The sequence below is a fragment of the Staurois parvus genome, unplaced genomic scaffold (genome assembly GCF_062004578.1).
Source record: "Staurois parvus isolate SC_StPar_1 unplaced genomic scaffold, SC_StPar_1.0 ptg000714l, whole genome shotgun sequence".
NCBI lineage: Eukaryota > Metazoa > Chordata > Amphibia > Anura > Ranidae > Staurois > Staurois parvus.
In genome coordinates, this window is record NW_028318510.1 from 6,971,241 (window position 1) to 6,987,500 (window position 16,260).

A 16,260-nucleotide genomic window follows, 5' to 3' on the forward strand; every position below is an offset into this window, starting at 1 on the left:
TCCCCCCCCCCCCCCCTTTTACAATTCAGCGATTATCATTTCCTGTCTGCTTTCCTAAATGAAAAGGCACTATTCACAATCCCATTCCAGAATCCTACATTAGCATTTACAGCTAGCAATGAGATGCATAGGGAGTTATTTTCACAGCTCATACTCATGCCTGGAGACATTGAAATGCAGCTTTCTCAGCACTTCCATGCTTTTCATGGGGTGGAAAGTGGAAGGGGGGCTCAAGATCGTAAAGATTTTCTCTACTATTAGATACTAGTAGATACTCTACTACCACATCTATCCATTAGATTGCATAGAGAGCTAGCAATGTGCTCATCGACGACCAGTCTTGGTTGAGTCTACTGCAGTGAGATCTTATTGATCGGTTGCTTCTTGTGAATTATACTTCTGTTATTTTGAGAATGCCAAAGTGTGTGTTTTGGGGGTTTTTTTCTTTTTTAATACTTAAAAAGGAAAATTTTATAGACATTTAAATTTGGAACACAGTGTTTATTTTCTTGTCTGTTTGCATCCAGTTTAGCAGTTTTGATAAAGGTTCGAGGTTTAATATGGATTTTATGTGTTGTAGCTTATTTAATAATAGTCTAGACCCTATTCACACCTGACAGATGTAGGCTAACTACACACCAATGCATTTTTGAAGACATGCACTACAGTCCATTTAACCTGATTTCTTATGGGTCACGTTCACATCTACGTTTTCAACTGGTGCGGTTTTGGGAAAGAGTCAGGGACTTTTGTGCCTGAAGCAGATTGCATTTTTGTCCTGCATGACAACAGGCACCACCTCTTCTCAACATTTACACATCCAAAAACTGCAAAACACATAAAAAATGCAAACTGCATTACAAAATGCACTAGAACAATGCATCAGCCACAACCTGCAGAAGTGTGAGCCTAGCCTTAAAGTGCTTCCAAAAGTACTTCAGCTTTCAACATGAAGATTCCCATTATGATTAGTTGTGCCCTTCCCATCCGAGTGTCGCTTAAAGCTGTTTGTTTGAAACTCCCAACTACTTGAGTTATTTTGGGCCAGAGTTGTGTGATTTTGGACCATATAGACTTTGAAGGGGGGCACCTGAAAAATGCCTGTAAGGGTGCTTTTTTTTTTTTTTTTTTTTTTTTTTTTTTTTTTTTTGTGTGATTTCTAGCCTCTTCTTCTCCTAGTAACTAGCTTTCCATTGGCTAAAACAAAAACGCTCATGCCTGAAAGTGTCCAAAGAACATGTGTTCAGGAAAAAAAATACTCCAAAATCACCTGAAATGGCTCAGGTGTGAATGGGAGCTAAGGAACAATGGTGTGCTATAGGCCTCATGCACACTGGATGTTATAAAAATGCCAGTAGCGTTAGCTGTAGAATGTTGCAATAAAAACATGAGGTTTTTTTTGCATTTTTTAGATTTTTTGCGTTTCGCTTTTTTCAGTTTTGTTTTTTTTTTAAGTTTTTCAGCGTTTGCGTTTTTTAGCAAAGTAAGGCTACGTTCACACTAGTGTTGTGTGCAGGCAGCAGAAAGGCGTTTGGGAAGCATTTTTACCGTTTGCACATTGCAGCACATGGTGCTGTTCTAATGGGAGCATTAGCGTCGCAGCAAAACGGACGCTTCTGGTCGAGTCAGGAGGCATTGAAGCCTCCTATTCTAGTCCATGGTGCCGCTCTGCCAATGCCCGGCCAGTGTTTGCGGTGCAGTTGCGACACGGTTGTGGGGCGTTTGCGGAGTGGTAACACCATTCAAACTTCATTATAGGCGTTTTTAACGCTCTGCAAATGCCTAGCAACCGCCGCTGAACCGCGCATGTGGCGTTTGCGGAGCGACCAACGCTTGCCAAACACTATAGGGGCGTTTGGCAAGAGTTGGTAAAACAGTCATATAGCCCTTATACTCCCACAAAATCCTCAGGCTCATAAACACCTGATAGCAGCGTTTTTTAGCGGATTTCATCTTTTATCACAGTTAGAGCATTTTTACAACTGAAAAACTCCTCTTGAAACCCACTAGTTCTGGGTTTTTTCCAGCCAGAAAAGGCTCCTGCCAAAAAAAATGCTGATTAAAGCCTGTGTATGCATGGACACATAGAATAACATGCTGGGGAGTTTAATGGCTGTAGAAATAAATTGCCAGAAGCCAAAAACAGCCGCTGTAAAGACGCCCCGTGTGCATGAGGATTTAAGGTTGCAGGAGTGAACTGTCAGCATCCTAGACTGTGCAAACTGAATTGAGGATTGAAGCACATAGACATAATGCCCCAATGTCTTGGCATGTGACAAGATGGGGAATGCAGAACCTTAAGGGTGGTCCATTGTTACAGAACAAGAATTATGTTCAGAATTCAGCATTATAAAATTGTCGTCTTCTTCCCAAAATGGCTTCACTTTGGTTTGCGTCAGCCAGTGTGATCTGAAACACGTGTACATATTGGTACAAATGCAACCTTTAACCCATGTGCTGCCTTTTCTTTGACTGTGTGGAATTGAGGTGCTAAAGGAATCTGTATGATCACCTTTTACCGATCTGTAATCGTATTTCATTGATTAAAGTTAGCAAAAAAGAAAGCCAAGTTCAATGCTTTAGTATAAAGTAAACCAAAAAAAAAAGTTTTGCTTCCAAATAGTTTTTCCAACATAACATTGATTGCATTTGCTGATCATATACAAGCTTTTAGCCTCATAATCTTCAAAGCGGAATGGGTTCCACTTGTGGACGTTCTGTGGAAATTCCAGGCAGCCAAGTGGCCGTGTTTTTTATATCTGCATGCGTTTCTCCTTCAAGGAATTAATCTTTGAAGAGAAGCACGGGGTGCACTTTGCCCTTCACTCCAGTGCTGATTATGCAAGTCCCACCAGCCTGTGAGAGCAGAAAGATTAAATGCTTGCAATATAGTCCGAGGTAGCTGCTTGCCTGTAAATTGCACGGGATTAAGAGGGGTTATTGTTTAATTCCTGTAAGCAGAGGATTAATTGTTCTCTTGTCTCCTGACAGTATAATGAATGCTTTTTCTTTATGGGGCTTTGGTTTTGTTTCGTTTGGATGCCTAAGTTATTAAATGGGTTACAGGACAAAGGAAGCAAGTCATTTGGAAATATCTTTTCGAGCAACTGGCGATTTGGAATTTTTAATAACACGGCCAGGTTTGGCGCAGGTTTAGTTACGGTCCTTCTTGGCCTGTGGTAAGCTGAATGGACCTGTCTGTGTGTCTAGGTGTCGTAGAGCGTACATGGTTCCAGATGGTTGATTTTTCTAAAAGTACATCTAAACCTTACGGAATGACATTTAGCTTGCTAAAGCTCCGTGGATCATAAGCAGTTCCCATTTAGAAAACAAAAAAAAACCCTTCTAGCTTTTTTTTTTTTTATCCATTGTTAAATCTCAGTTTTTCTAATTTACTTCCCCTTCCTATCTCCATGTATGTTCTCCAACTGCATGGTTTTTCCTAAGCCGACCATTGATGGTTCAAATTCTGGCCAGTTCAACAGGGACCAACCAAGATTCCAGCCGTCTATGGCCAGGCTGATTGTACCCAGTTTGATTGTTGTACGACTTGGGTACAACCAGCATGTTGGATGTTTCATGCAGTTATTGCCAGTGTTTATAGGCGCTAACAATCGTGTTCTCTCGCCGTGGATGATGGAAGAACACAACTGCTCCACGGGAGGGATTCCCTCATCAACACAGACTGTGTTGATGAGGCAATTGAGCGATTTTTTTTTTTTTTTTTTTTTTTTTTTTTTTTTTTTTTTTTTTTGCAATCCATGGGTGCAGGAAAACAAAGCGCATCATCTATGGCCTGCTTTAGGGAAAGTTTCCCAATAGTGAAAGCAGTGGACCATGGTTGCAATTTGCGTCAGCATGGGCGCTTGTAATCTCTGTTGGGAGAGCGTGTGGAAGCATTCTATAATAGGAAATGTGATCAAGAACTTTTATCTTTTTTTTACAAAAAGATTGACGAAAACAACTTTGACTGGCTTGTGTGCGGCTTATCGCCTTAGTTTAATGTTTGTGTAGTGTGAACCAGGACCGATTGGAAGAGGTGTGACTGCAGTACGGTTCACTATGGTGAGGTTGCAGAACTCTTAGGGCTCATTCACACTTGACTGTTTTTCCAACTCTTGCCAAATGCCCCTATAGCGTTTGACAAGCGTTGGTCCGCTTTGCAAACGCTGCATGCGCAGTTTAGCGGTGGTTGCTAGGCATTTGACAAGCGTTAAAAACGGCCCACAAACACCTATAATGAAGTTTGAATGGTGTTAACGCTCTGCAAATGCCCGCAACTGCGTTGCAACCACACCGCAAATGCTGGCCAGGCGGGCGTTTGCGGAGCGGCACCATAGACTTGAATAGGAGACTTCAACTCCTGACTCGACCAGAGGCATCCGTTTTGCCATGACGCGACGCTAACGCTCCCATTTCAACAGCACTATGTGCTGCAATGTGCAGAATTTTCCCAGGCGTTTGGGAAACGCTTAAAACGCTTCCCAAACGCCTGTCTGCTGCTTGCTAACGAGGCTAGTGTGAATGTAGCCTTCTAGATCGCTGAGCACAGAAGCAGGAATCACTGGTTTGGCGGGCAGAGGTGATGATGTAAGCATGGCAGAGAACGCGTCCTTAGAGCAAAGTGTGAGCACACCAGCAGGCGAGTGGGGTGACGATCATACGGCGGTACGGTTTGATCAGCTGTGCACAATGCGAGTACACCCTTCAGTTACATAACATGTTGAAGATTTTATAAGATTTTAGTCTACTTTATCTGCTTTAAGGGCTGATTTTATAAAACCAGAGAAAGGGAAATGAGAAGGACCTTTAGCAAGCAGAGAGAATTCCTTATTGTGAAGCCCGGTTGGTCACTATTGACAATTTAATTTTATTTTTTATTTTTTTCCGTCCCCTGGACTGGCTAATTGAAGAATCCCCTATATACAGCTTGATATTTACCAAGTAATTGCAGCATGGCCTTCTAGAATCAAGCTGTGTAGAGGTTACCACCAAATCTGTTATGCAAGCACATCCACAAGTGTCCTGGGGGTTCCGTGACGTCACCTGTGTTGGAGACAAGCTAGTCACTGGGTTCCAAGACCTGGGATGGAGTGATGTGTTGCTGCTTGCTTTTCTCTGGGGATGTATCCACCTTTGGGCAGACAGATTTCTGCCTGAACTGGAAGATCATCAGCCTTTTGTATTAAATCCAAAAGCAAACATCCAATAGATTGCAGCTTTTACAATTCTTAGATACGGTGGCTGCATTTGTTTTCTTTTTTAGACATTCTGTCCTTTAATTTCACATGAAGATCTGGCCAGGAAGTCTGTTGTTTGTTTTGTTGTTTTTTTCAAAAGAACAAGCTTTCCTGCAGATGTTAGTTACAAAGATGAGAAAAACAATTAACCACTGACAGGGATATTTACAATTATTATTATTATTATTATACAGTATTTATAAAGCGCCAATAGTTCACTCAGCGCTGTACATTACAAAGGGGGACAGAACATGTGACAATGATCAGCTTTTATTTGTAAAACCTTTATCCCAAAAAAAACAGTTGCTGTAACTGCTTATAAAGTGTGAGCAGAAGTTCAGGTTCAATGCATAGTGTATCTAAATCTGCTAGTAAGTCAAACTCTCCCCTTCCCCCCAGACTGACAGTGCTTCGTCCAAAGTAGCCTCCTGTGCTCCTTCATCCAGAGTGTAGGCAGTCTAATACAGGAGGTGTTACTGACCAGATCACCAGGTGAAAACCGAGGGGAAAAGAGCCTAACAAAAAAAAAAACTAATGCAGCCACCACATCTAAGGATTGGTAAGCTGCAGTATATTACATTTTTTGTTTTGAGTTCAATACCTCTTGGTTGAAGCAATTACTCCTAGCAGCCAGTTAGGCTAATGAAAAGATTTACAGGACACCGATGCAGGAAATGTATGGAGGCTGCCTCTGCTCAGTTCTGCACAGAAAATATTTCCTAGCTGCATGTTGGTCTAATGACTTCAGAACTTTGAGGGCCCATTCATACTGTTGTGTTACGTCAAGCAAATTGCACACGCTAGCACACATCACCACAGCACAGTTCCACATACAGCTCTGTATGCAATGTGGTGCTAGTAGTGGTGAGTCGCACTCAGACACAAAGTATAGTAGAGTCCATTGTAGCGCACTACAACACCGCGGATTGTGCTGCGCTGCATTTTTAAAAACGGCCATGCGCATTTTTTTTCTGCTTTGGCAACTGATTCATAATGAAAGCAGGGTAAACCCTCACATATACCCAGTGAAGTGACTGACTGGCCTCAGGTGATACAAAGATGAAACAAATCCTCCTACATAAGTTGTACCTGTTTATCTATGGCTGTCTGTACTGTACATCCATTTAAAATGCAGACTTTACGCAGGATTTCACAGTTGTGAGGAGAACTCTGAGAGCCGATTGGAGGGAAGAGACCCCCCCCCCTCACACGGGAAGGGACCCCCCCACACACAGGAACAGAGCTGAGGCTGTACATGATAGGCTGTTCCCTCCCCTGTCACCATGTTTCTCTTGGTGTCAGGACAACTCATCACAAGCGACTCATGCTTAGAGCAGATTAAGGTAGCGGACCGAAATGACACTTAGTGCTCTGGACTGATATAAGTACACACAGAGGGATATGCTTTGTTCATATTTCATGTCTAAGGTTTATAACCACTCTAAAGCACACATTTATTTATTACAGGTACTTGTATAGCGCTGTCAAATTATGCCGCGCTTTTGTACATTCACATCAGTCCCTAACCCTCAAGGGGTGTACAATCTAAGGTCCCTAACTCACATTCATACATACACATACTAGGGACAATTTAGACAGGATCCAATTAACCTACCAGCATGTCTTTGGAGTGTGGGAGGAAACTGGAGTACCCGGAGGAAACCCACGCAGGCACAGGGAGAACATGCAAACTCCAGGAAGGTGGTGCCGTGGCAGGGATTCGAACCAACAACCCTAGTACTGCTAACCATTTAGCCAATATGCTGCCCAATATACACTACCACGCTGCAAGGGATCACTTTGGTGTGAATTGGTTTCAGGTCTGTGACTAAGGCTAGGTTCACACCTACGCAGTTTGTGTTTTGATCCGTTTCAACATTGCGTTTTGCAGTGTGTGTTGTGTTTTTGCACATGCGATTTTGCATGAGTTTTTTTCTTGTTGCTAGGCAGATTTAAAATGCATCAAAAACGCACTACATGCTTTTCTGCAGTGTTTCCATTGTGTCTAAAAACACAACTTTCTGCGTTTAAAAAAAAAGTCCCTGACCCTTTCCAAAAAACACACCGGGTGAAAACGTGGAGATGTGAACCTGTCCCATAGGAAATCATGTTAAATGGACTGCTGTGCATTTCTGCAAAACGCTGCAGAAAACGCTTGTGTGTGAACCTAGGGTGAGGATTCCTTGTAGTCAGTACCCCAGTCCTCTTGCTTGCTTATGATTGCATAGTCGAAGTTGCCACAGCTTCACCTTGTTCCCGAACTTTCACAATTCGAAGTGAGCAGACTCTACTCCATCAGTACATTACACCCACTGTGCAGGTCAGCAAAAACGAATGTAGAGAATGGCGAAATTTTCATCCCGACACATTAAAGCCACCTGAAAGACGGCATCTAAACTTGCTGGGAAAGAATGGCATTCTGTGGGGTGGCTTGACTTTAAACACAGCACAGTGCAGAGCGTAGCCGTCGGACTGAGTAATCCCGCTCTTCAGCTTCTCCGGCTCTTGTTGCTACAGCTGGGCTCTGGTTATAATGCATCTTTTCAGCCTGAAAGCTTGTAAGAGCTTTTCCTGTTCAAATCTTGTTTATGTTGGATCCAGTTGGTGCGCTCCTCCACAATCAGCAGTTTTTGAATTTTGCTGCCGAAGCGGGGCACGGCTGGAACATATTTCTGCTCAAACATGGCCGCCATCTTGCTACAGTCTCGGAATGAATGGGAGTTTATAAGAAAACAGATGTCTTTGCCAGCTGCTCAGCAGCGATCAGCCCTTCTGTAAACATCCTTTTCAATAATTTAACCAGTTTTCTTTGGTACGAAGGAAAAAGACGCTCCATTTTCTTCCCTTGTGATCTGCTTTTAAAGTAAATGTTTGAGATGTGCGACAATCTGGGAAATCTTACTGTTGTATGGTGAGATACCGTGGTGGATGTGGGCAGCACAGTGGCCAAATGGTTAGCACTTCTGCCTGGCAGTACTAGGGTCATTGGTTCATATCCCAACCATGGCATCACCTGCCTGGAGTTTGCATGTTCTCCCTGTGCCTGCGTGGGTTTCCTCCGGGTACTCCAGTTTCCTCCCACACTCCAAAGACATGCTGGTAGGTTAATTGGATCCTGTCTAAATTGGCCCTAGTATGTGTACGTATGGATGTGAGTTAGGGACCTTAGATTGTACACCCCTTCAGTGTTAGGGACTGGTATGAATGTACAATATATATGTAAAGCGCTGCGTAAATTGATGGCGCTAAGTACCTGAAATAAATAAAATAAATAAAATGTCTGGCTTGGGAAATGTGAAAGAAATCCTTACAGAACATAATAAAAACAGGACAGCACAGGTCCGATTTATCTATATATATATTTATTAATGTTTTTGTTATGTCTGTCAAAAAAATCAGTATAATGCCATATTCTAATGATCTATTTGCCAGTAATGTTCCAGCATGCTTTTCTGTATGATGATTAACCTATTAAAGCGTGTACAGCTCTTGCCAAAAATTCTCTCCCTCTCTACACAGCACATAAGTTTGTCTGTGGCGCCCTCTACCTCTAGAAGTGTGTACAGCTCTTGCCTAGTTGACCTTCTGATAATGTGCAGTATGCCATGCTAATTGTTCAGCCTCCCTTGTAGACAGAAGCAATGAATGCAACATTTGCTCAGACATGTCAAATACCAAATGTTTGCTCCGAGTTTAAACTTTAACTCGCACACTGTGGTTTCTATGTAGGTTGGTTCTTCAAGCTGAGAACTAATGACTTTCCTTTTTTTCTTCTTTTTTTTTTTTCCTCGCAGCTTTCACACTGCCTGATTTGACGGAGCAATTTGCACCACCAGAGACAGCCCCGCTTGTCCTCATCAAGCTGGTGGAGACTATAGAAAGAAAAGGTATGTAGAGGGTTTATCTATGGCTCGGCACTGCTAAATGGTGTAATTAGTTCTTTTACTAGGAGTGCTGCATTGTATTCTTTTTATTCCTCAACTTCTTTAGAGTAAGGCAAGCCATAGATTGAGAGATTTTCTTTCCTACAACCGAAAGAAGATTGCATAATTTTCGTATCAAGACAGTCAGTGTTGATGAGGGAATCCCTCCCACTTCGCTGTTATGTTCTGCCAGCGGGGAGCCTTCCATGCCGACAAAACACAATGATCACTGCTAGCAGCCATAGCCGTCGGTAGTGACCGATGGATCAACTTCAGTGCAATCAGCCTGATCATAGATTGATTTAATCTCAACCTGTCTCTGTTGAACTGGCTGAGATTCACTCCATCCACGGTTTGACTTTCGTCAAATCAAAATCTGATAAATAAGTCAAACACGTTTATATGGTCTTATGGTTGTGGGGCTCAAAATTTCAACGAAAATAAAAAGCATTCTCTGTGGAAGAATGTGGTGATTGTAGAGATCATGATGACAGATACACATTGCTTAATTGTTAATTCTTTTTCTATAGGAGAGTAGAAATACCTGTTTTAGTTCACTGGCTTTATAAATCTGCTTATACTGAACAGATAATAATAGTTCAGGAAAGTTTCTTTTAAAATGCAGGTTGCTTTTTATTTTATTTGTAAATTAACAATCGCCCCAATTTTGGCAATTTTTTTTTTTTATGTATTAATCCTATGTACTTTTCCCAAGCAGTCTTCTGATATATTATTGCAATTCCTTGCCCTTTTATTTTGCAGATAGCCATTATTTTACTGTAACGGTCAAAATATTGTGGTTTTTTTTTTGTTTGTTTTAACTTTTTTTGGATTTTTTTTTCTTTTTAGCAAATAAAGTGGTAGTGTTTAGTGGGGTGATTATCTCAGAATTCTCCTTTTTGCCCCTGCAACTGGCTTGCTGGCTATCTCTACATCTCAGCAGAGCCTAAATTCAAATTACTTGGAGCCTGTCAGATGGAGCATGACATCCCTAGCAAAGCCTATTTCATCACGTGTGGCAATGGTGGGTTTTTTTTATTTCCCTTTCTTTTAAAGGAGAGTAGCCTGATCATGTGGTTGATGGTAAAGGTAGAAACTTGGCACATATTTTGCAAGTTTTCAGCAAGTGCAATGAAATGACATCTGGTCACTTGCAATCTACAGGAAGGTTTACTAAAATCCTTGCTATGTATAAAATTGTCCTGGGCGGGATTTCCCCCACTATAAAAATCAGTTGGTTTAGGAAAGCCTGTGATGCCACCAAATAGGCTATTAATTTGGCATTGTTGGAAGCTGGTGCACCAGATGTTCTCCTGTAGTGACGTGTTCTAGTTTACATGGAGGCTTAACATGTTTTCTGTTACAGGTCTGGAATCCCCAGCGTTGTACAGAACCCAGAGTGCTAGCAGTGTGCAAGAGCTCCGCCAAATCATTGAATGTGGTAAGTTCCCTTAGTAAATAGGGCATTACATTGGCAAACAGCCAGAGGAACAAAATTTACGAGCATTAATGCTAGGGTCTCCTTTATTATTAAGTTTTAGGTTGGCCCTTGTACTGCTTAATTGTTGGTAAATTGTGGTAATTAGATGAAAATTGATAATACAAATTTTTTCTTTAGTCTTTTTTTTTTTTTTTTTTCCCCCTCACCACCCCACACTGTAGTCGGGCTGTGTTAAAAATGTAGAGCAGCTACATACACCCTAACTTATGTTAAAGCATGACTCAAATCATCTCTCCTTCAGTGATGCAAGTCCTCGAGCTCCTCAGGTTCTTAATATTCATTCTTCTTGATTGGCCAGGATGACACAACTCTTATGTGCGAGCTCATTTATCTCGGCACATGCCGAAATTCTCCACTGAGCTGCGCATGCAGTGTACATTGTCAGTAAGAAGGTGAACAGGCAGGTAAAGAGTCCTTTATTACACAGATATAGTGGGGGAGATTTGCTAAATAGAAATCAATCAGCTTCCAGGTTTTATTGTTAAAACTTATTTGAACAAGCTGGCTATAAGCTGATTGGCTACTCTGCACAATTGCACCAGATTATTTATGCACCAGTTTTTGTAAATCCCGCCCCCCAGTATGACCTTCTGCAATTAAAAGCCTACCCTGATCGCCCTTTTTTTTTTTTTTTTTTTTTTTTATACTTAAAAGAAAAAAAAAGTATTTTTAGGTTTAAAGGGGAATTTTTACTATTCCTGCTTGGTGCTTTTAGGATTACAGATGCAATAATTTAGAGGTTGGATGAAATGTTTAGTGTAGTTCTGGTAGTTAAATAGTACATTTTGTTCAGAGATGAGCTCAGGTATCCTCTGAACTTCTTTGGCCTGAACTCTGAACTCACAACTTTTTTTTTCTACTTCGATGAGCTGCGGGCCGGGTCTGCCGTGCCCCTTCTGTAAGCTATGAGCTTTTTCAGAGTAGTGTGCATTTCATGTGAGGGTCTATTCAGCGATTATTTATTTCAGGTACTTATATAGCGCTGTCAATTTACGCAGCGCTTTACATATATATTGTAATTCACATCTATCCCTAACCCTCAAGGGGTGTACAATCTAAGGTCCCTAACTCACATTCATACATACACATACTAGGGCCAATTTGGACAGGAATCAATTCACGTACCAGCATGTCTTTGGAGTGTGGGAGGAAACCGGAGTACTCTGAGGAAACCCACGCAAGCACAGGGAGAACATGCAAACTCCATGCAGGAGGAGCCATGGTCGGGAATCGAACCCATGACCCATTTACTGCAAGACAGACGTGCTAACCATTAAGCCACTGTGCTACCCACACATTAAAGGTGATTAAAGGTGTATTTCCATGGCAGCAGCTTTTTAGCTCTTCTGGTGGTAAAAATTCAGTGTACATGTGTGCAGCACCTGTATTCGTTTTAGGCTGCCTGATACATGGTTACTGAGGCCCAGCTGTCCTTTCTGGAAATAATTTTTCATTTTTTCCCCCAAGAATTATGCACATTAACATTGCTGCCAGTAGATGGCGCAGCAAACCATCCAGTAATCCCTTTCACTTCTGTGTCATGACTGTCTGAACTACATTGTAATACATCGTCACTTTGGAGAGGTTAAAGCTTTTGATTTGAACCTTTGCATGCAATCAGGTGATCTAAAGTTTACCTAATATAACAAATGTGGATAAGGAACATATTTTGTTTCCAAACATTTTATCAGTTTAAATATTTTTTTGAACTCTAGTCAATTGTCTTGGGCCTTATTCACACTGGCAATGTCAATTGTGTTTATATGCATTTAGTGGAGATTTCGAAACATAAATGCATGCAGTTATTTTTACATTTTTTACACCGAGCCTACTTTAGTTTAGGTGCCGATGCGTTTAGTTAACATAGAATTCTTGGCATCCAGGAACTGATTAGAAACTATACATTATTAAGCATGTTTAAACCTACTTTGAAGAGGAACTAAAGTTAAAAAGAAAAAAAATGCCAACAGGCAGGCTTTTTTTTATTGCAGATAAGACATGCAATAAATTCAACCTGCCTGCCTGTTTGCCATCTCCTGCAGAATTTACACTGAGCTGCGTATGCACTGCTCAGTTTACATTTCTGGCCCAGTGTGGCAGCATGAATAACGCAAACACACGTGTAGGAGTGATGTCATCTTGCATCAGCCAATCAAGACCAGCATCTGGAAAACGCTAGGGAAGAAGCAGCAGGTGAGGGATTTTGTAGGCATCAGACCACTGGAACAGAGATAAGTTTGTGTTATGTTGGTTTTTGTTTTTTATACTTTACTTCCGCTTTAAAACACAGGAAAAAAGTGATCTGGGATGCACAGGGGCCCTTCTGTATTTACACAGAAGAAATCGTTCTTGGAAGTATAGTAAAAAAAACTTCTTCTCAGATCCAATTCTCATGCATCCAGATGTAGTTGTGTTTCTATGTACGTTTAAGGGCAGAAAATCAGGCTAAATGGTATGAAAGTGGAAATTCCTTGTTTGTGTAAACGCAGTTAGACTGAACCTAGCCCCTGCTGGGCGTCTAGGTCTACATTGAGCCATAGCAAAGTATTACATGATTCCAAGTGCATAAAAATTGGCTTCAAATGCCTGTGAACGCACATATCTTCATGCCTGTGTGCACGGGTCTTATACTTCTTAAATCACTTCTCCTGTGTTTAGATAAAGTGAGAATGAGGCCTGAGAGTGGGTAAGGGTTATCACCTGTGTCTGACTTTTATTGCTGTGTCCCTGTTGGGGAGAATTCTCCTCCCTTCTCTGTCTGGTGATCCAACAGGAAATGGGAACAGAAACTGCGATGTATTTCTTGCTTTTGGTGACCAAACAGAGAAAATCACTCCAATGCCTACAGAGGCAGCACTAAAAACCCCAACCCTCCCCACTCCATGCAAAACTAAAGTAAGAAATGTTTAGGAGTCGGTCAGCGGTACATTTTTTTTTTTTTTTGCTTTGTATTTTAGATTTCTTATACAGGATTTATATAGCGCCAACAGTTTGCGCAGCGCTTTACAATAGAAGGGAGACCGTACAATTACAATACATTTCAGTACAGAAGGAATATGAGGGCCCTGCAAGTGGAGCTTTCATTACTTTTCACAAGCTTTCCCCCTCTTTTATCCCAAGTTTTAGTTTTTAGCTACAAGGTTGTTATTGTAGACTTTAGCTGTGTTTTTGTGCAGCTCCTGCCATGAAGTTGCCAGCCAGCTTTCCCCACCCTGAATACAGTCTGTTGTGTCTGTCTATACATAATATTTACAGGCAAAACAAAGACTTGTTAAAATCAGCTTTTCTAACCTTGCTGCTTGCACTTTTGCAACAAGTGTTAGTTGGACAATCTGTTACTTTTCAAGCTAAAACTGGGGTTTGAAAGCAGCACAGCAAAGTCCGATTGAATGCGGAGCCGTTGGGAACATATTATGGGATGTGTTGAGTCTACACCAGCAGATTGGACACCAAAGACTAAATTCTGCCTTTTGGAGCTTGAGGTCATCCGTCCTTTTTTTATTTTATATTACAGATTCAGCTGCAGCTGATTTTGAGCATCTCGACTTACCTACTCTGGGTGACGCTTTGAAGAGGTTTCTGTTGGATCTCCCAAACCCAGTCATTCCAGCAGCCACTTACAATGAGATGCTTTCAGCTGTAAGAGGTAAGGAACGAAGGGATTCTTTTATGGTCTGTATTGATAACATGTTAATTGATGTTTAGCCATACAGAAGTGTGGGGTTTTACTTTGAACCACCTTAAAGTGACTTAAATGAAATAAAAACAAAAAAAAACCAAGAATAATAATTAAAAAAAGCATTTATACTTTCCTGTCCCCCTCCGCCTGTGCTTTTACAGAATCCTTAGAATGTGACACAATACCTGGTATGTAGGATGAGTGCCGCTCCTGCTGCAGTACTTGGTTCTTCCTGCCAGCTGCTATGTCACAGCTCCTAGGGACACACTAGTGGTAAAGCGGATGGCAACACAGCACATGGTGAGAAGTACAGGCATACAACACATCCGAGAAGTGTTTGATGCAGTTAGTGGCCATAGCTGTGAAAGAAAACAAGATCTGAAGCACAGGCAGCAACACAAGTATGAATACCCTTCTTTTGCAAGGGTACAATGTCTCTTTAAAACTGAACTCTCGGGGGCTCCACTGCACTGCAAGGGTTAAGGCTAGGTTCACATATGTGTGGGTGGTGCTGCTGCGGATCTGCACGAAAATCCGTGCAGCCACACCACCCGCACAGGTGGCACGCCCGCACTGGAAAACGCAACCATACTGGGAACCAAGGTTCTCGTGCGGGTTGTGTTTTCAGAAGACGTGCAGGGACTTCTTCCCTACGGGGCATGGGAGTCCATTCAAAAGAAATGGGCTCTCGTGCCCGCGCAAAACGCGGCACGCATGGCTTCATATATATGAACCAGGGCTAAATGTTCACTTATGCATTGGCTACCAGGAAACTTGCACCCCTTCCCAAAAGCTGGCACTCAACTCTTCCTTCTGATTCTTTTGCTTGTGGGTGGTCCCTCTGTGACCTTATGTACCATGCAGGACTATTGGCCCTGCCTTGTTGATGACCTCAGAGTGCCTGCTGCCGACGCAGCACCCTAGAGAAGAGGCTGGTCTTATGGCGTGGAGGGGGCCTGTAAGAGCAGGGGATTAGATAAGTCTTTTTTTTTTGTTGGTATAAAGAAGCACTTAACCCTTACAGTGCAGGGAAAGCCGTTTTGCAAGAGTCATTTTTCTCTACCGAGTTCAGCTTCAAAGGATCCATGTGCATACTGATTAAAATATTGTATATTATATTTGCATTGTTTCAAATGGTGATTGAACAAGAGGTGCGTTTATTTGTATATACATACATACCATACCCATGAAGATGGAAACTGCTTTTGCTTGGACTGCACCTTGTGCGTCTGCTTCCATATTCTAGGAGGTGTAAGATGATTGGTGTTACCCAGACTTATTCACTAAGACTGTGCAAACAGCAGTGATGACCTGTATTGTATAATAACCAATATTGATCGATTATTATCTCTGATTGCAGCAGACTGAAAGCTGATTGGCTATTGTGGATTAATACGTTTTCCACTAACTTAACGGATAAGATTTTGTGTCTGTATGGTGTAGTTGCATTGTTTATTTTCCTTCGTCTTGTTTTGGAACATTTCCATGCCTGTATCAGTGGGAGGTTCACACGCACTTTAATTTTTGCTGTTTAGAGGCATTTGATGTGTAATATTTAGCAATCTGAAGGCCCTCCTGTCTGTGTGCAGTGCGAGGTAATTGTTAACCTTTTTATCTGTGCTGGCAAATGCACAGTCTTTGGGGAGGACATGGTGTTCCCAGGTTGAACAGCCTCTGCAGGAATCCGCACCTGCTGCTCTGCGGAAGCCTTATCTTTTCACAAAGTCCATACAGAGCAAATGTAGGGCGTCACATTATTAACCCACAAGCTGAAAGTTCGGTCACATGCTGCAGAAACAGGATATCGATCTGATAACCTTCAAAGAAGTACAAGACCTGGAGGTTCTGTTCCATAGCCAATGACCTGAAGGGGTTGGAACAATCACACCTCCTAGGTTGTGTGGTCTGATCCACATG

At 41.9% G+C, this 16,260-nt stretch overlaps 1 protein-coding gene across 3 annotated transcripts in view; it reads left to right on the top strand.

Moving 5' to 3' along the window:
- PIK3R1 (phosphoinositide-3-kinase regulatory subunit 1) overlaps positions 1-16,260 on the top strand; it is a 95,251-nt gene that overhangs the window by 53,938 nt on the left and 25,053 nt on the right. For all 3 annotated transcript variants that reach the window (XM_089653482.1, XM_089653483.1, XM_089653484.1), the window contains exons 2-4: positions 9,035-9,127; positions 10,530-10,604; positions 14,179-14,310. In XM_089653482.1, the coding sequence (XP_089509608.1) occupies positions 9,035-9,127; positions 10,530-10,604; positions 14,179-14,310 (300 nt within the window). The remainder of the gene's footprint in view (positions 1-9,034; positions 9,128-10,529; positions 10,605-14,178; positions 14,311-16,260) is intronic.